The sequence below is a fragment of the Gadus macrocephalus genome, chromosome 4 (assembly GCF_031168955.1).
Source record: "Gadus macrocephalus chromosome 4, ASM3116895v1".
Taxonomy (NCBI): domain Eukaryota; kingdom Metazoa; phylum Chordata; class Actinopteri; order Gadiformes; family Gadidae; genus Gadus; species Gadus macrocephalus.
Genome location: NC_082385.1, coordinates 25567189 through 25587154, shown reverse-complemented (window position 1 = coordinate 25587154; position 19966 = coordinate 25567189). Strand labels below are relative to the sequence as shown.

Below are 19966 nucleotides of genomic sequence, written 5' to 3'. Positions count from 1 at the left end.
TTCTGGGTCCCATGATTTGAGGGACCCGTCCACAGCCCGCTTAAACAGCTGCAATACCAGGCTTGGTCGCTGAGCACTGGTGGATTGCGGAAGTATGCAGTGTTCCTGGGGGCTTGGTTACAATCCGAGCCACACAGACTCCAGCCCTTGTTTGGCTGTATATTTTGTCTATTAAGACTTTGTTGTTTGGTCCTAACCAAAACATTAATAGGCTCTAAGCATAAGTTCCTTGTAAAGTCTCTGTGGGACTGAAATTTTGAATGTGTTTCATTATTTATGCTGTTCTCATGCGCTTTTTTATTACTGCTATTTACTGCTATTTCAGGGCAGGATATATGCTCAGGTTCTAAAATACTTAATTACAAAACATGCCCTGTCTGGTGGCTGTTAGACGTCATTCTTGAAGTGCACTTTTATTTTATTATTGAAATAGTATAAACTATTAACATGTTTGATTTCATGGAAATTTAACTTTTTTGTTAAATGTTTGTGTGGCTGCACTTTGTAACTCAGGAGCTAATAAATGAGGCATAGAAAAAGTGTTTGTCATGTCGTGTAAAGGTTTTGGTTGTTTAATTATTCTATATCATAACATTATTGTAATTCAGCTATTCATGGTACACACTACATGCAGATGCAATATAGACCTCATTAGACTTTAATGTTTAAGCGTGTTGCGTGTTTACTTGGCCCCAAACACCCCAGATTACAGCTAAAATCCATTTTATTGAAAGAGCCCATGCCAGGTCGTATTCAGGGAAAAACTTTAATCTGGAGAACCTGATAGCATCGCCAACGCGTGTGTTTGTAACCATGGCAACAACCCTGAAAAAAAATGAGGAATCAGTAAATGGAGGTTAAACGAGAGCAGGTGTGGCCGATGTGAGTGTGTGACACACACACACACACACACACACACACACACACACACACACACACCAACACAACATCGATACCAGGTGTCTCATGACTGCTCGAAGAACGCATCTCCTATTATAGTATATCTGTGGCTTGGCTGTGGCTCATTATTGCACACTGACAACAGACAAAGGCATTCATGTTGGATGAAGCGTGCTGATCCATCCTCACTCCGCTGATGGGACTCCCACTGGGGACTGAGTAAGGGTTTGAGGTGGAGGGGAGGGTTATTGGGGGACGGGTTGGCGGGATCCGGGTTGTCTCACATTAAAACTGTTTTTTTAAAAGTATTTTAAGAAGTTGCATAGCCTCACATAGCCACAAGGGGAGCAAGACCTTATTGGAGGCTGCTCCAGCCACAGATAGCAGCACCACTAGGCCACGCCCACTTGACGTCCACTAGCGGGTGATTTGAAGTGCAGAGCCCAGAGATCAATAGGTAGACGGCGGAGAGCCACCGGGCCTAAGCCCGGGGGCTTGAAGTAGATCACGATATTTTCCTCTCCACGCGTTAGATACGATTCCCTCCCTTAAGCTTCAGTTACCATACCGAAACATGCCTACTTTATAATAAATGAAGTCAGTTAAAAGCAACCCGGGATTGGACTACTTTCTTCAAGAATATGCAATAAAACAAAGCTTTGCACACTCTATTTAAAGGCTTTCCATTCCGTGATAAGGTATGTGATATATGCAAGGGAGCATATTTAGTGTGGTTGATGGACGGTTTGAGCAGCCGGCACCTGATCCGAGTCGGACTGATTTGACTATGGGGCTGGGTGGGGCTGCACACCTAGTGTTGTTTTTGGCTATGATGCACACAGATTAAACCAGCCATCACTTTTCACGCTCAGGAGATCTCGGCCCCTGCTGCACTCCGGTGACTAACCGGTTTTAACCGCCTCAACCTGTTTCCTGGGCCTCGGGAAGGAGGAGCCCAGCCAGCTTGGTGGAGCGTGGCGGGGTCAACCCCTACAGGCACAGAAAATGCTTGAGATGGTACCACCATCAACCGGTAACTATGATGTTTTTACTGTCAAATCAACGACACACCTGACCAGGGTGCCACTGCCCGCGTGCTCTGAGGACCATAAGGAAACACATTGTATTAGATTTATTAGTCGACCTTCATTTGACTATGTTGTGCCTTTTGAGAAAAAGTAAAAGGATTAATCTGAATGTCTGAAGAACCGTTGAGTCAGGGAACTCAATGACTTATTAATTGAAATCCATACCGTTACACATCACCTAACATATGCCTGATACATCACCTAACACAGACTTCTCAACAAGGGCCGCAGCCCACTATGGGGCATCAGAGAGCAAACAGGGGGGCCTTGAGATGAAGGGAAAATATTGTATTATATTATTGTAGCAGGATCAGTGAGCGGGCAGAGACCAAGTTTGTCGTCCCTCACTGGAAGCTTGTTTATTTTTATTTTTGGGTGAAAAAATAGGCTACCTGAAATAAATAGCCTATTTTCATTTATTGGTTTCTAACCCCTCTACCGTCTCAGCTACTTTTTACTGTCTATGCGCAGTGTAACAGTGGTCATACAGCGCGGTTCGGTCCTGCACACGCCCGGACTCCCGTTACATCAGCTATCGTCATGATCTCTATCGCTGATAAACATAACCCAAATTTGCGGGTTAACAGTTCAATAACCAACACAACTCAATCGAACATGGGCGATATAAAAAAATAAATAATAATTTGGTTTCATAGCCCGTTTTCCTTCTTCCTCTTGCTGTTGTTAGGTTCCAGCTACTCTGAGCGTAGTCTCCACGAAAAGACCATTGCATTTCAAATACAAAATATATAGGCCTTATTAGGCCTCTGCGCCCGATCTGTTTTCGCGGTGCCTGGGCTTCTGTCACGGTGCCAGCGGTTCCTGGGCCATCCATTCATTGACGGGGCACGGCGGGAGGCGCGGGAGTGCCGTGCCCGCGGTTTCCGGGCCATTCATTCATTCGTTTACGGGTCACGGCGGGAGACACGGTCACGGTGCCCGCGGTGCCCAAGATCACGTTGCCCTGCGGGGTGCCACCAAGGTCACGGTGCCCTGCGGGGTGCTGGCCATACGTACATCTCTCTCTCTCTCTCTCTCTCTCTCTCTCTCTCTCTCTCTCTCTCTCTCTCTCTCTCTCTCTCTCTCTCTCTCTCTCTCTCTCTCTCTCTCTCTCTCTCTCTCTCTCTCTCTCTCTCTCTCTCTCGAAGTTTAATTGGGTTTATTACAGTGATGTTAGCCAATCAGAGGTGAGACATTTGCATGTCATGAATATTCATTAATATTTATTTATATTTTCTTCACCAAAGCCGACTCAGAGGGCATTCATTGCTATTAGGGAACACCGCAAAGTCAATAAAAAACGATGCAATGACACCTTTAAGCAATATAACACGAGTGTGAGTGATGTTGTTAGTTAATTAAATTTTTTTATTGGGGGGAGGGGAGGCCAGAGGATCAGGGTAAGTTCAGGGGGGCGTTTGCTCTAAAAAGGTTGAGAACCACCGGTATAGACCGGGCGGAGTTGAGAAGGCTGTTTTTTCCCGGGCTGCTGGAGACAGCGGAATCTGCCAGTAGCCCTTCGTGCAGTCCAGAGTCGTGTAATATGTGGCCCTGCCAAGCCGGTCCACGAGCTTGTCGATCCGAGGCATTGGGTAGGCGTCGAACTTCGACACCGCGTTCACCCTACGGTAGTCCACACGGAACCGGACAGACCCGTCCGGCTTCCCCACAAGCACGACGGGACTGCACCAGTCACTGTGAGACTCCTCGACCACACCCAACTCTAACACCGTTCCACCTCTTAAGGAGGTTGATGTGGTAGATCTGCTTGTATTCGCCCCTGTCCGACCGCGCTACCTCGTAATCCACGTCCCCGACTCTACGCGTGACCACAAAGGGCCCTTGCCACTTCGCGAGTAATTTGGTGCTAGAGGTGGGCAACAGTACAAGGACCTTATCCCCCGGAGTGAGAATGCGTAACCTAGTACCTCTGTCGTACAGGCGTCCCTGACGCTTCTACTGGCGGCGCACGCAAGTGCAGCGGCTCTGAGCTCTCTCGTTCAGTGCTTTTTATTATGTTTAGCGTTGCAAATGTATGGTGAGCTCTGCCAAACTACGCGTATGTATAGTCATTTGAATTTAATAAACATCGGTCAACAAAGCAGTGTTCCAGTAACCGACTATTTTAAACAGACGCACAATATACCGCACAAAATATCAATGACACCGGGGTCTCCATGGATGGTTGTCGGCTCTCAGAGGCTGCGACGACGGCGGAGGAACAGGAAACAAAAGGGTGGATGTCGAGCTGGTCTGCTAACGTGGCTAAAGAAGCACCCACACAAGCCCCCGCTGCCAAGTGTCTTCCTTGCAAATGTAAGATCCATTGTTCCCAAAATGGATGACCTCGAGCTGCGGATAGCAACCGACAACTTTGTCAGGGATTATTGTGTGATGATTCTGATTGAAACCTGGCTCCATCTTGCTAACCCCAATAACGCTGTGCAGTTAGCCGGCCGCACTATCCACCGACACGACAGGAACAGAGACTCCGGAAAGAGCAGAGGAGGCAGACTTTGTATCCTTTCTATTTACCTAGAGAGAGAACTGTAATCATCATGGCAGTGTACATCCCTCCAGACGCTAACGTTAGCATAGCCCTAAGCTATCTTCATGGCGCTATAAGCAAACAGCAGCAGGCGCTCCCAGATGGGATACACAAAGTCGCCAGAGATTATAACCGGGCTTGTTTTCGAAGGCTGTCCTCCCTAAATTCATACAGTATGTGAAGTGTGCCACCAGGAAGAGCAGAATACTCGACCATGTCTACTGCAACATTAGGCATGCAAACAGAGCAGTACCCCAGCCACACATTGGCCTGTCAGACCACCTCTCACTGCACCTCATACCAGCCTACACCCCTCACATTAGGAAAAATAAGCCCACTACTAGAAACATCAACATCTGGCCAGACGACGCCCTCTCCCAGCTCCAAGACTGCTTCTCAACGACGGAGTGGGGTCTATTTGAGAGTTTGGACCTGGAGGAGTACACAGTCTGTTTTATCCTACTTCACATTCTGTGCTGAAAATATCACCATCACAAAACAGACCAGGGTCTTTCCGAACCAGAAACCCCTGATGACGAGTGAAGTGGACCGCAACACTGCTTTCAGGTCAGGAGATAGGGCACAGTACAGCACAGCAAGAGCGAAACTAAAGAGGGGCATAAGGGCTGCTAAGTTAGCATAAAAGGAAAATAGAGGGCTACATCATGGACAAAAACCCACGTCAGGTGTGGCAGGGAATACATCACATCTCTAACTACAAGGGCCACAACATCACAACTACCAACTCTGATGCTACAAGGGCAGTTAAACAGTTTCGTTGCCCGGTTTGAGGCGGATAGACAACCCCCCAGCCTTCACCAGATAGACAACCCCCCAGCCTTCACCAACACCCCGCTGACCCTCCAGGAACATCAGGTTAGAAGGACACTGAGGCAAGTGAACCCGAGGAAGGCTGCTGGACCCGACGGCGTACCGGGGAAGTACTCAGAGCTTGTGCAGACCAACTCACAGGGATTCTCACCAAGATCTTCAACATCTCTCTGTCCCTAGCCACCATCCCATCCTGCTGGAAATCAGCAATAATCATCCCAGTCCCAAAAACGTCAGCTGGCAAAAGCGAAAATGACCTCAGGCCCATTGCACTCACGTCAGTGGTGATGAAATGCCTGGAGAGGCTGGTTGCCCAGCAGATCAAGGCCTGCCTCCCAGCATCATTTGATCCCCACCAGTTTGCTTATAGGGCTAACCGCTCTACGGAGGACGCCATCGCCATCAACCTCCACTCTACTCTGAGCCACCTCGAACACCCAGGCACCAATGCAAGACTGCCCTTCATAGACTACAGCTCAGCCTTCAATACAATAATCCGGACATCCTAATAAATAAACTACTGGGCCTACACCTCCCTGCCTCCACCTGCGCTTGGATAAAGGACTTCCTTTCCAACAGACCACAAGTGAGACTCGGCCCCCATCTCTCCTCCCCCCTCACACTCAGCACTGGCTCCCCCCAAGGCTGCGTGCTGAGCCCACTTCTGTATACTCTATACACATCTGACTGCTCCCCTTCCCACCCCTCCAAACTCATTATAACATTTGCTGACGACACCACTGTGGGGGCGATGAGACAGCATATAGAGATGAGGTCCAGCAGCTGTCAGCATGGGGTTCAGCAAATAACCTCCAACTAAACACATCAAAAACTAAGGAAATCATCATAGACTTCAGACGACACAGCCCAGCCCATGCCCCCCTACACATCAACGGGTATTGCGTGGAGAGGGTTCCATACTGCAAGTTCCTGGGAACGTACATCTCTCAGGAGCTTTCTTGGTCCACAAACACAACAGCAATAAAAAAGAAGGCCCAGCAGCGACTACACTTTCTGAGAATTCTCAGAAAAAAACATCTTGAAAAAAAGCTGCTGGTGTCCTTCTACCGGTCAACCATTGAGATTGTGCTCACTTACTGCATCACAGCATGGTATGCTGGGAATTCGGCGGCAGACAGGACGGCACTTCAGAGGGTCATAGGCACAGCTCAGAAGATCACAGGCTGCCCACTGCCCTCCCTGGAAGAGCTGGCCAGCTCCCGCTGCCGTAACAGGACCAGATCCATTCTAAAAGATGCTGCGCACCCTGCACACCACCTGTTCGACCTGCTGCCCTCTGGCAGGTGATACAGGTAAATTAAATCACGCACTACCAGACAAACCAACAGCTTCTTTCCCTGGGCCATACGTACACTAACCAAACAATTACCCCTGTGCAATGCATAAATAACCACATGAACAATCACCACTACCTCTGGACATTCCTCGTTATGCTTACCTTCCTGGACCTGCTGCTATTTAGACCTATGTGGGCGGGAGGGTTGTTGTCTGGGAGGGAGGGAGGGGAGGGTGTCGGACACTTAAATGTGTCTTAAGTGGAAGGCAGGGGGAGGGGTAATTGGGGTTATTGTTGTTGCATATTTATTAATATTTTGTACTGTATTTTATTCATTCTTTTTAATTTAAAAAAAAAAATGCATTGAACAAGATCTGCACCATAATTTCGTTGCGTAAATACATTGTATTTAACCCAATGACAAATAAAGATTCTATTCTATTCTATTCTCTCCTGGGCTTGGTGCAAGTGCTCAAGTGACAATACCCCTAATTAGTGAAGCTTTGCACGCAAGTCCATGACGTACTGGATTTCGTTTTTGCTGTCACTGGACCCCTCCTCCCAGTTTTCTTTAATGAGGCCAAGGACGCCCCTGGGCTTGCGCCCATAGAGAAATTCAAATGGGGAAAACCCCGTGGAAGCCTGAGGCACTTACCGCCCTGCAAACAACAGAGGGTCTAGCAAATGATGCCAATTTCGAGCATCCTCGTGTATGAACTTACGGATCATGGACTTTAACGTCCGATTAAACCTCTCACACAAGCTGTCCGTGGCTGGGTGATAGACGCTTGTGCGGATGGCCTTGACCTTCAACAACCCGTAAATATCCCTAATCGTGCGTGACATGAAATTGGTGCCTTGGTCAGTGAGAATCTCTTTTGGGACTCCCACCTGCGATATGACATGAAACGATAGTTACGTATGTAACTACGGTTCTATAAATTCCGGATGACCGCCAGAGGCGGTGCTTTAGCACTGGATGTTCCATCTCGCACATGCGCAGGTCGAGTAATTATACCAAAAAAGTCACCTGTGACACCTGGGTGACCTGAGAAAGTCTATATATTCCGGAGTCACCCGAGGATCTTTTCCAACTGGATCTTCTCGCGGAATCTGAGAAGTCTGAGTGACAGAGAACTCTGGCGGTCATCCGGAATTCATAGAACCGTAGTTACACATGTAACTATCGTTCTATTTCATTCCTACTGACCGCCAGAGGCGGTGCTTTAGCACTGGATGACTAATACCAAAAAGGTCACGAAGAGTGCTCACCAATCAAGGGCTCGAAACCGTCGACAAGACAGCCGTCACCACAGGATGAGGAGCAGCGACATTAACCCTGTAGTATCGGGCAAACGTACATGATGAGAACCATGTAGCCGCGGAGCAAATGTCCTGAAGTGGAACCCCCTTCAAGGCAGCCCATGATGTAGCCATACTCCTGGTAGAGTGGCACTTAACGGCCAAGGGCATAGGGAGCCCCTGTACCCTATTGGCATTCAAGACCACATCCACAACCCAGTGGGAGAGTCTCTGTTTCGACAGGGCAGCCCCCTTCCTGTAGCCCCCGTAACAGACAAAGAGGTTATCCGTCTCACGCAAGCTGGTTGTCGCTTCAACATATGCCCTAAGCGCCCGCACCGGGCACAACAGGTCTGACACTCTTTCTGCAACCCCTGGAGAGCCTGGGGGATTGAAAGCAGCCAACTCGATTGACTGGTTTACATGATGGGGAGACAATCGTTTGGGTAGGAAGGATGGGTTCGGCCAGAGCACCACACCTGACCCATCTGCGTGCCAGCGCAAACACGCCTGGCTCACTGACAAGGCATGGAGTTCACCGACCCGTTCTGCAGTTGCAATGGCAAGGAGAAATGCCGTCTTCATGGACAGCCGCGTCAGGTCTGCCTGACTTAGTGGCTCAAATGGGGGTAGACATAAGGACCTCAGAGCTACTTGCAGGTCCCATGATGGTGCCCTCAGGGATCGCGGCGGTTGAAGCCTCTGGGCTCCCTTCAGAAACTGCCTGATTAGGTAGTGGGACCCTACCGTCTGGTTATCCACCCTTGCGTGTGTGGCTGAGATCGCGGCCATATAAACACGCAGGGTAGACGCAGCTCTTCTGTTGTCCAACACAGACTGCAGAAAGTGTAGTATCACTACCACTGAGCAAGTCTCCGGGACTTCGCCCCGCGCCACGCACCACTGTGAAAACAACTTCCACCTGTTTGCATAGAGCAACCGAGTGGAGGGTGCCCTTGAACTAAAAATAGTACGGACCACTGACTGGTCGCAAGACGTCAGTAGTGGGTCCTGGCTCTCAGGGGCCACACGCACAGCCGCAGGCGCCCCGGATTCGAGTGCCATATGCGTCCGCCTACCTGAGACAGAAGGTCCCGTCTCTCTGGGAGGCACCAAGGCTCTCCGTTGAGGAGTTTCAGTAACGGTGGAAACCATGGCCTTCCTGGCCAATATGGAGCCACCAGAAGTAGGCTGTGACAGCCACGCCAGTAAAAGGGGAATTTGGGGGAAATGCATAAAGCAGGCTGTCTGGCCAAGCATGAGCCAGAGCGTCCTGCCCTAGGGGACTGGTCCTCTCCGTCAAGGAGAACCAAAGGGGACAGTGGGTGGTCTCTTCGGAAGCAAAGAGATCCGCCACTGCCCTGCCATACCTGTCCCAAATCATCCCCACCACCTCCGGATGGAGTCTCCACTCTCCGGGGGGTGGCCCTTGGCGAGAGAGAAGGTCTGCCGCTGTGTTCCGGACACCTGGAACATGGACAGCCCTCAGGCTTAGAAAATGGGGGAACGCCCACGGAAGGAGCCTTTGCGTGACCCGCAGGCTCTGCCTTGATCTGGTGACCCCCTGATGGTTGATGTGGTAGACTGTGGAGGTGTTGTCTGTCCGGACAAGAACATGTCGGTCCCTCAGAACTGGAAGGAAGTGCCTGAGAGCTAAGAACACCGCAAGGAGTTCCAGCACATTTATATGCTCCAGTCTCTGCTGGGCATCCCACTGGCCTCTGACAGTCCTGCACTGCCATACTGCACCCCAGCCGGAAAGGGAGGCGTCCGTCTCCACAACCTCCCGCCGGGAAGCTATCCTCCCTAAGGGCGACCCCGCAATCATGTATGCCCTCTCTCTCCAGGGTCTGAGGGCCCGAAGGCACCGCCCAGACACCCTGACCATCTTGTGTCTCTGCCACTTGGGGTCCAAGTGGAGACCATTCACCCAGATCTGAAGGGGACGCAATTCCAGAAGGCCTAGTGGGACCACCATGGATGCTGAGGTCAGCATACCTATCAGTCGAAGGAAGAGGCTGTATTCCAGCAACTTCCCCCGCCTGAAGCGCTGTAGCAGCTGCAGAATGGTAGCTACGCGCTTTGGAGAGAGGCAGGCTCGCATGGCCACCGAGTCGAGCACCAGCCCCAGATAGCTCACAACCCGACATGGTGTAAGGTTGCTCTTGGTAAAGTTGACCATGAGGCCAAGCCGGTCCACAAGGCTGAGGAGCATGGCTCTGTCCCTGACCGCCTGCTCCCGAGTTGGGGAAATGACCAACCAGTCCTCCAGGTATGGCAGTATCGCCATACCTGTGGCCTGTAATGGTGACAGGGCTGCTGCTACACACCGTGTAAATATACGCGGGGCCAGAGACAGCCCGAACGGAAGAACCCTGAACTGGTACACCTTGCCCAGAAAAGCAAAGCGGAGGAACCGCCTGTGACGTTGGGTAATAGGGACGTGAAAGTAAGCGTCTTTCAGGTCTATTGATTCGAACCGGTCCCCCTGAGCAATAGCCTGGAGGACGTCCGCAACACGCAGCACAGTGGAAGGGAAGAACCTTGAGGAACTGATTCAGCCCTCTCAAGTCCAGAATGGGGCGAACCCCGCCATCCTTCTTCGGTACCAGAAAGTAGGTTGAGTAGAACCCATCGAGCTGTTCTTGTGGTTCTACTACTTCGATAGCACCCTTCCCAAGGAGGGTGGCTACTTCCTGTCTCAGGACCAGGGATCTGTCGGGACTGTTGACCACGGTAACCTTGATCCCGCTGAAAGTTGGGGGCCGGCGTCGGAATTGTAGTGTGTACCCGTTGGATAGTGTGGACACTATCCAAGGGTCTGTGGTCTGCTCTTGCCAGTAGCTCAAGTGCTGCTGAGAAAAGCGTCCGACGACCGGCCCTTGGACTTCAGTACCTACCCCCCCTGCCCCTAGGGGCCCTGGGGGGGCGGCGGCTGGGCACCGAACCTCTTGTCGCCTGAAATGCCACCCGTAGCTCAGAGCTACGGCGCTGGTCAGCCCGTGCTGAGAAGTGCTGGCCCCTCGATTGTCCACCTGAACGTGGTTGAGAGCTATAGGCACGGGGTACCGCAGAGGCCCCCGGCCTAGAATGAAGCAGAGGTGCACGCCGTAAGCTAGCAAACTGCTGGCTAGCCTGGCCAACCTGTACACTTCGCTCCAGGGCCTGAAGAGCAGCTGGCCCAAATGTCTGGCCTGGGACCACTGGAAGAGAACGGAGGGTCCGTCGACACACCTCCGAAAGTGGTGACTGCGCCAGCCAAACCTGGCGGCGCGCCAACGTAACAGTTGACATTAACCTGCCTAGCTCCCTAGTCATGTAAGCAAAAGTTTGCAGTGAAGCATCACTGAGGGTCTGTGCTGAAGGATCAGCACCTGACCCACGTATAGTCTGAGACAGCGCCAGAACGATGTGAGAAAGCGAATTCCCAAGACGTCCCACACGGGCAGCAATGTTGTAACTCCTGGTAAGGAGGTCATCTGTAATCCGGCACTGGGGCCGAGGGCAGCGCGCATCGGTTCTCAGAGCCTCGTCCGGGGAGACAACCAGGGACGCTATAGCAGGCTCAATCGGAGCTACCCGGTCCAAGCCATAAGAATCAGCATTGGCCATAGTTGCCAGACCTCTGCTATCACTAGTGTGATGGGAGAGAGCCCTTGAATCTGGCCAGCATCTATGAAGCTCTGCGATGTACGGCTCAGAGGGGGGCAAAGAGAAAACGGAAGGTTGAGCGGCCTGTGGAAAAAAGGCATTCACAGGTGCAGATGAAACAGGAGCTTCATCCAACCCCAGTCTTGCCAGGGCCATTCGCACGGCTGGTCTAACAGTGTCGCAGCCGGACACTGACCCTCTAGCCGAGCCGCCCAGAGACCCTTGAGAGAACGCCTGAGAGGCAAGGGACGCTTGCTCTTCCTCCTCTGCAAAGAGGCTACAGGACGCAGCTGTAGACAGCATGTCATCCTCTGTATAAGTGGGTCGCGTAGCCGCAGGGGCCGCGGCTGGTACACCCTGAGCTGGTTGGAGGTTCTGTAGGAGGGCTTTAATCTGAGCAACCTCATCCGAGAGCTTATCCACTTGGTTCCCCAAGTTTTTCGACCTTACGGGACTTCCCGGGGGGGTCCCCCAGCTGCCGAGGCACGTCGCCTGGTGCCATCCTTGGGTTGCATGAGGGTCGAGCTAACCGCCGTCTTGACACTATATTTTCTCCCCCATAACAAATTTATGGGGGGAGAAATTATAAATGAATCACATCCCATCAAAATATAAATGAATCACATACAGTGTACGTCTGGAGGGATGTACACTGCCATGAAGATTACTACAGTTATCTCTCTAGGTAAATAGGACCAAAGGATACTCGTGCACATCCCCGTGCATACACCTCACCGAAACGCTCAACGCCTCCACAAATGCCTCAGACCGCACCAAGCGCTGATGGATCATGGTCTGCATGAAGACCGAGGCCAAAAGCGCCTGGTACGCACCCCACTGTATCCTCACCGGGATACGGTACGCCTCGCCAGGACCATGGGGAGGAGACGGGGCATCGGTGACGCGGACAACCTGGCCCACCTCCATTAGAGGGCAATCCTGCCGGAAGTGACCAGGCCACCCGCACCGCCAACACCCCTCCCCTGCCGTCTGAGCACCAGGGGAGTGGGGGTGGGATGTGATTCATGTGCCCGCTCCGGAATCCGGAGCGGGCACATGGGGACCCCCCCTCTCGCCCTCGGCATTGGGCTTGGCCTGTCCCGCCGTAGGGCAGCTGCACCGGTGCGCGGGAACGGTGTTGGTGGTCGCTGGGCCGTCGGTGGGGGCTGCAGGTGGCCTCCCCCGTCAGGAGCGGCAGGAGACGGAGAGCCCACTCCCGACGTGGATGTTGGCCACGGGTCCTGCTCCCCTGGGTCCGTCGCCGCGTCCCCCGGAGGCAAGAGCTCGAAGGCCCGATCGGCCGCCAAGGACTGGGCCAGCTCTGTGAGCACCTCGCTCTGGGCCTGCTGGAACTGGCCCTGAAGTTCCGCCATCTGGACCAGATGCCCGAGCACGCTTCCCAGCGGTGACTGGTCCATGTCTGCGCTCGCCCCACATTGGGCTCCACTGTAGCAGGATCAGTGAGCGAGCGGAGACCAAGTTCGTCGTCCCTCCCTGGGAGATAGTTTATTCAAATGAAAAGCAAAACAGAACAGAGGCTTGAAACTATAAATCAACAAAGTCCGGGAGAGTCCTCACGATCAGCGCTCCGCGATCTGCGATCTCTGCTGGGGATCGCGTTGGATCTCTCCCTCTCTCTCTCTGCTCCTAGTTCCTCACTACAAAACAAAGCAGGCACATAAATACACACTCCCTGATTGGCCTGATTGCGAGCAGGTGCCCGCAATTAGGCCAAATCCCCCCAGCCGATCTGGTGTGCTCCCAACCTGCCCATACTCCCCCTGCAGGCCAGACACCGCAAGTCCCCCCACAATTACATAAATTAAAAATGTAATACCCAGCAGTTCATATTTTTACATTTAAAAAGGTTGAAATTGGCGAATACTTAATATTTCACAGAAATATTTTTTTCTTTGAAATGCACAAAACAAGAGTTGCATTGTGCCACTCTCATCCTAACCAGCGTTTACAGTGTAGTGCCGCGCAGAGACGATTTTGAGTCCAGTCCCGCACAGTCCCGACAGCATTTGCCACCCTAGGCAGATACTCAGATACCGCCGCTGTTTGCAAATAGGGTGACCTAAAAGAATGGACAGGTTTTTAATTCACCCATCAAAGCGAGTTTTAGCTAACTTAGATCCACATAACGATCAGCGAACTCCAACTTCAATGGCAAAATGCAACGACAGTGGCCCAATCCCGGAGCTAATTCAGGCAATTGATGAATGTGAGGCCGCAGCAAGTAAAAGGCAGAGATGCCCAGGCTCAGCTGGACTGACAAAATATTGAAAATATAACAATAGTTACCTTAACTATGGCTTCGTAGCATTTTCAAGGGGCAAAGGCTTAGCTCAGCCACATGTGTTATCTGCTATCAAGTTCTAGCCGGACTGGATGAGACCCGCCATGTTGATCAAACATTTGCAGACTAAACAGAGAAAGCATCATACAATTGGGGAAACCTTGATTATGCCTTGTGCAATTGATATAGTCAGAGAATTATTTGGAGAAGAGAAATCCATGCAATTGGTAAAAATACCGATTTCAAATGACACTGTCAAACGCTGCATCACATCAATGTCTAAAGATATAACTGTATAGTGCGCTATACGGCTTCATGACAAGGACTTTGCCATCCAAATAGATGAGTCAACAGACGTGTCAAAAATTCCACAGCTACTGGCATATGTTCGCTGTGAATGGGAAAATGAGACACACAAGGATTTTTTTTGTAAAGAAGTGAGAACTACTACAACAGCGAAAGATGTTTTTGAGGCACTGGATGATTTCATGAAGTCAAATGGAATAAACTGTACCAACTCGCAAACGATTCGGTCAGAACAAACAAATCCCGAAGGTGACCGACGACAACTGTTTCCCAAAACAAGAGAACTGATTCTTTTTTTTAAACATATAATAAAAATATGGTCATGTAAATAAAATATACAGAACAGAACGAACGAACAGAGCTTCGTCTCCCCACGACCTTACATAGATTGAGTCTAAAACGTTCTCATCGATTCAGCCAATGAGAGCAGGTAGCAATCGCGTTGCCATGGCCCATGGGTAAACAAATGATAAGGTACCACCACACAAGTTAACTAACGATCGCTGTAGGCTTCAATATCATGCAAGCACTTTATGTTTTCTTTGTCTTTAAAACAAACCCTAACCTCTTTTTTCTAACCCTATCAGAATTGTATGCTTTAATAAAGTATTGTTTTTACTTACCATTACGAGTCTCGTTTGGTCTAGTTGCTAACGTGCTTTACTGCTTATTAGCGCAACTTGGAAGTCGCCATTTAATTCTTACTGCACCCTATTATGTGTTAAGTATATTTATGAAAAAAGGCACATATGTGCTCTATATGCTTAATATTTACACTTGGGTAACCTGGGTAATTTCTCCAGAACATTAGAAAATAGTAGGCAACATACATGTTGATTAACATGTATTCCATAATTTCCGATTCCCTGAAAAATGACGTAACAGACCATCTGACTTAACGAATCAAACGAACAAATCAAAGAACGAATCATGATAGTGAATGGGACTGAAAGAACTGATTCCCAGAAAATAATAGTTTTGCCCATCCCTAGTTTGCAGACACTCAGGGGTAGCTCAACGAATAAAAGCTGTTTTTCCACGTGTCATTTTGACACACTGTTATCGGCATAGAGATGCGCTTGCTGCAAAGGACATGGAACCCGGTTTTCATGAAGTTTTGGATACCGCTGTTAAAATTGTAAACTTTGTCAATGCCAGAGCAATAAACTCAAGGGGTCTCATTTATAACCGTTGCGTACACACAAAACGGGGCTGAAATTGGCGTACGTGACTTTCCACGCCAAGGTTGTGATCTATAAAAAAACAACTTGACGGGAGAATGTGCGCAGCCCTAAGCAAACTCTGAACCATGCGTACGCATGGTTTGAAGGAAAAGGAGAATTGGTGACACAGATGGTGTGGTGGTGAACTGAAGTCAGACAGAAGAATTGTAGAGTGAGAAGAACGATTATGTTATATCATCGCCCTTCATAAATTTAATTTCAACCCGTATCATATGCAATCAGAATAATTTAAGTCAACTGCGTTATTTTTCAGTTATAACTCCAGAAACATCTCCTTAGAATAGAAAAAAAAAAATCTCTATATTTAATCCCGTCACTCCATACTGTCCACTGACGGCGCGACTGCACGGAATAAAGCATCTGTCCAACATGTGTCAATAACATAATATTTTTATGTGACACTGTAAACACATAATCAAATGTCAATCAAATCCCAAGTGTGGAAAAGCAAGCCACACTCATCACAATCGTTGTCTGTTACTCTTTTCATGACAAATCAGGCATTAAAAAGGGGTTATGTTCAAGAACATTTTACGTGGGTGATTACAAACTGATTATCCAAGGTGTTCTCGGTCAGTCTTATTACCGTAACCCTATAAATACAGAGGTGAGCGCCGTGGTAATGCTGCACCATATGGCACTTCTGGCGGACCATGCAAATGGCAGGATTCGGAAGGAGAGGGTCTTTAGGGACCATAACGATTTATTGGTAGGCTACATAAAAATATGTACCTTTATGTCAGACCACTTCTTTTTTAATTCTGGGACTGTGCGCTCCATGCTTCTGACAGAGTTCACTGCTGCAGCAACATGTTGCCACTCACTCTGCTTTTTGTTGTTGGCGATCCCAATCCCGTGACCGCCGAACAAAACTACTTTTCGGGCCTCCATCTCACCCACAAGTGTCTCCACTTCAACCTCCGTGAAATTTCGCTTTTTTGATTTTCTCAGTCCTTCTGCCATTGTTTCCGACAAGACATAATACTTGCATCTGAGTCTGTTTTATGCAGATCGCATTCATGAGGTCATTTGCATTGACCATTTATGGTTAAAAAGGGGCGTGTACAGGGCGGAACGTGAAGCTGATTCAGCTGCGCACACTTGTAGGCACTCTGTGATTTATAAAGCAAAGATTGCGTACGGTGTGCGTACGCAGGGTTTTATAAATCAGAATATTTTTTGGCGCACGCAAAACTTGGCTTTTGGGCGTAAGTACACTTTTAGTAACGATCCCACGCACAGTTTTATAAATGAGACCCCTGGTTATTCACTGGCCTCTGCGAGGAGATGGGCGCTGACAACCACTCTGTGCAAATGCACACAGAGGTAAGATGGTTATCCCGGGGACGGATGCTGACTCGTCTGTTTAATTTGAGGGAGGAGCTGCATATTTTCCTTTTGGACAAGAGGCCTGATCTAGCAAAGATTTTGGTGGATCATTAATGGCTTGCACAACTCAGCTACCTTGCAGATATTTTCAGCGTTCACTCCCTGAGGGACGTTACATAACAACCAATCAGAGTTCACTCCCTGCAGTCCAGAGGGAACTGCAGCATGGAGGAGAACTGATATTTGCCGTTTGCAGACTCCTGGAGCTCTACCTAAATAATATAATATTTATATGTGTATCTATATAATGTAATATCATATACTGTATAATATCACGGTCATGATATTGGGTGCCTTTTTTAAAAAATCAAGACCCATTTATTGATTCTCGGCCATGGTGGAGAAGGAATTAGGGGAAGCAACATTGGCTTTGACTCTCTGAAGTCCAGGGGCCGTATTCACAAAGTTAAAAGTAGGTCCTAACGGGCGAATTTAGGAGTAACTCCTAAAAATAATGGGCGTGTCACTCTTAAATTTAGGACTCCTAACTTTTTTCACTAAGAGCAATTCACAAAGTATTTTAGGCCTAAAAGTAGCACCTAAGTCTAGGAGAGCTTAAAAGTCCTCAAGAGGACTCCTAACTCAGTAAGACCTATTCACAAAGAATCGTAAATGCCTGCGAGACGAAATGTTAGGGTATTAAACTTGTTGTGGAGTTAATCGCAATGCAATAACATCCCCGACTAACAGGAATAATCAGATTAGTCCCGAAATAAAATGTTTGGCCATACTACGTTATTTAGCAACAGGTGCAATGCAACTTTGCAATGCCGACGATTTGGCTCTAGACACCCTACCTCAATCCACAACCGGGAGCACAGTTAAAGCAGGGGCGTTGCGAGGTAGTGTGGGGGCCCCAAGCAAGAATTCTTAGGGGGCCGATTGTTGACGGGGGTGTGGGGGGGGGGGGGGTACGGAGCGATTGTTGACGAGGGGGGGGGGGGGTGAAGACGTGGCCGATAGATGAACTTTCTTTTTTTTTTTTTTTTTTGGGGGGGGCTTTTGGGGGCCCTAGTAGTGGCCCGGGGCCCCAAGCAATTGCCTGGTATGCCTAATGGGACGCGGCGCCTCTGAGTTAAAGTATAACATGTAAGTGATTACGCATATTACGCTTAGTCCTACGTGTAAAACACATCGTATTGGCTCTTTGACGCCTTTTATTTGTTGAATCCATATGTATTATTGTTTACTGATTTCTTCCATATATGCTAGAGCACACAAACATACACGAAATGTTGTGGAGAGAGACACAACCTCTGCAAGCGGAGGAACATTCCACAGCCAGACGATGATGATGATGATGATGATGATGATGATGGCGATCAACATGACAATGAATTTGGCCGGCATTTAGGGATCACTTTGAAAACACATTTTAGGTAAACACCTTGGCACAAATCAGTCAACACTTGTGTAGTTCATAACATTTATTTTCTTTTAAATTTTACGTATTTTTATTGTTTGCTTTCTCTCTCTCTTGAACGTGCAGGCTACAACGTCATTATCGTGGTCTGCACAAAATTGTCATTGTTTTTTCTGCTAACTGCACTATAACTACTTAATCGGAATTCATTTCTAGCCTAGGCTATTTCCTTATTTTTCGGTGATTCAGTGGGCTCGTCTGAACAACCAATCACCGAACTGACTGCTTCTAAACTCGTGCACGAGAATTGACGTAATCCATAGCAACGGCGCGTCACTCTTAGTTCACTCTTTGTGATTTATCCTTAGTAAGAGTAGGTCTCAGCGGCTTTGTGAATAACTTTTAAGAAAAAACTCCTACGTAAAATGTTTTAGCGCGAGTTAGGAGCACTCCTAGCAGTAAGATAAAATGCTTTGTGAATACGGCCCCAGATGTACGCGACTTCAGATTTTGGTCGTGATATTATATATAATATTAGAACACGGGCAAAAGCTGTGTGCGCCGGATGATACTATGAATAAACGACTGCGTCTCTGGTATTACATCATTGCTTTTTTAGCGCTCGTGTAATCTACCGGTCACACTGGTCACACGGTACCGTCAAGATCCATACCGTAGAGCAAATTCACACCAGTCTCTATACCGTTTATACCATACACCCCTAAGTCCCACCCACTGGCCATGATCTGTAATGTAAATCGCCATTTTACGTAATTTAAAGCAGGAAGTGTTAGAAGTAGATACAGATCTCTCACGCCTAAGGGGAAAATGATGGAATATTGCATAATTTACTGGGTTTCTAATAGGGCCTGACCGATTCATCGGCCTGCCGATTTAATCTGCCGATTATAGCCTTTTTGAAAATAATCAACAAATTAAAATTATCAAATTATTATTATTATTATTTATTTATTTTTTAAATGTTATTGCGCTTAGTATCCTGCATATTGCGCTCCTACTCGCCTTGCTAACTAACAACTTTAGCTGGAGTAAAAAAGAGGAGATTGAATTTTACCGTACAACATGAAAGCACGCTCGCTCAGGCAACTGCGCGCTCACCTCACCAATGTACACAAGACGCGTTGTTTGAGCATGTTGTGCCTGTTTTTCTTTAGGTCCCAGGCCATGTTAATTTGTTATACTGTAGACTCTAACGGTGAGACCATACTGCTCAGCACGCACGTGTTAGTCACTGCTCACTGTTGTATATTGATGTGACTCGGACACATGCGCTGCTTAGAATCAAAAACACGTCTTTACTTGTTGTCCGCCATTATACAAGTACATGCAATTACGTCCTGACGTCATACAACCTGAACTACGGAAACACACACAATACATTACATCCCCTTTCTTAAGATGCTTTGTTTTGCTTTCGTTTTAAATTAAACTGACACATAATAATGCCTCACTTCTTTGTTGTAGTTATGACACGTAACATAAAACAATGCCTTAAAGGTCCCATGACATGCTATTTTATGTATTCTTTAATATAGGTATTAGTGGGCAACTAACACAGTATTCAAAGACGTTCCCTAAATTCAGCCGTGGTGCAGAGTTACAGCCACTCCGAGCCAGTCGCACATTGAGCTTCCCCCAAATGCGCTGTTTCGGTGGGCGTGTCAAGGAGGAGGGTGGGGGTGTGGCCCTGAGCAGCTTGCAGCCACCATGCGCTCTGTTTACAG

At 48.6% G+C, this 19966-nt stretch overlaps 1 protein-coding gene across 1 annotated transcript; it reads right to left on the bottom strand.

Moving 5' to 3' along the window:
• Positions 1-8470: 8470 nt before the first annotated feature.
• On the bottom strand, positions 8471-13035 carry LOC132455471 (uncharacterized). The gene is given in 5 exon segments (XM_060049333.1): positions 8471-9161; positions 9164-10493; positions 10495-11169; positions 12353-12556; positions 12694-13035. Coding segments are annotated over 5 exon segments (2748 nt in total). The 3' UTR covers positions 8471-8964.
• Between the last annotated feature and the right edge of the window lie 6931 nt (positions 13036-19966).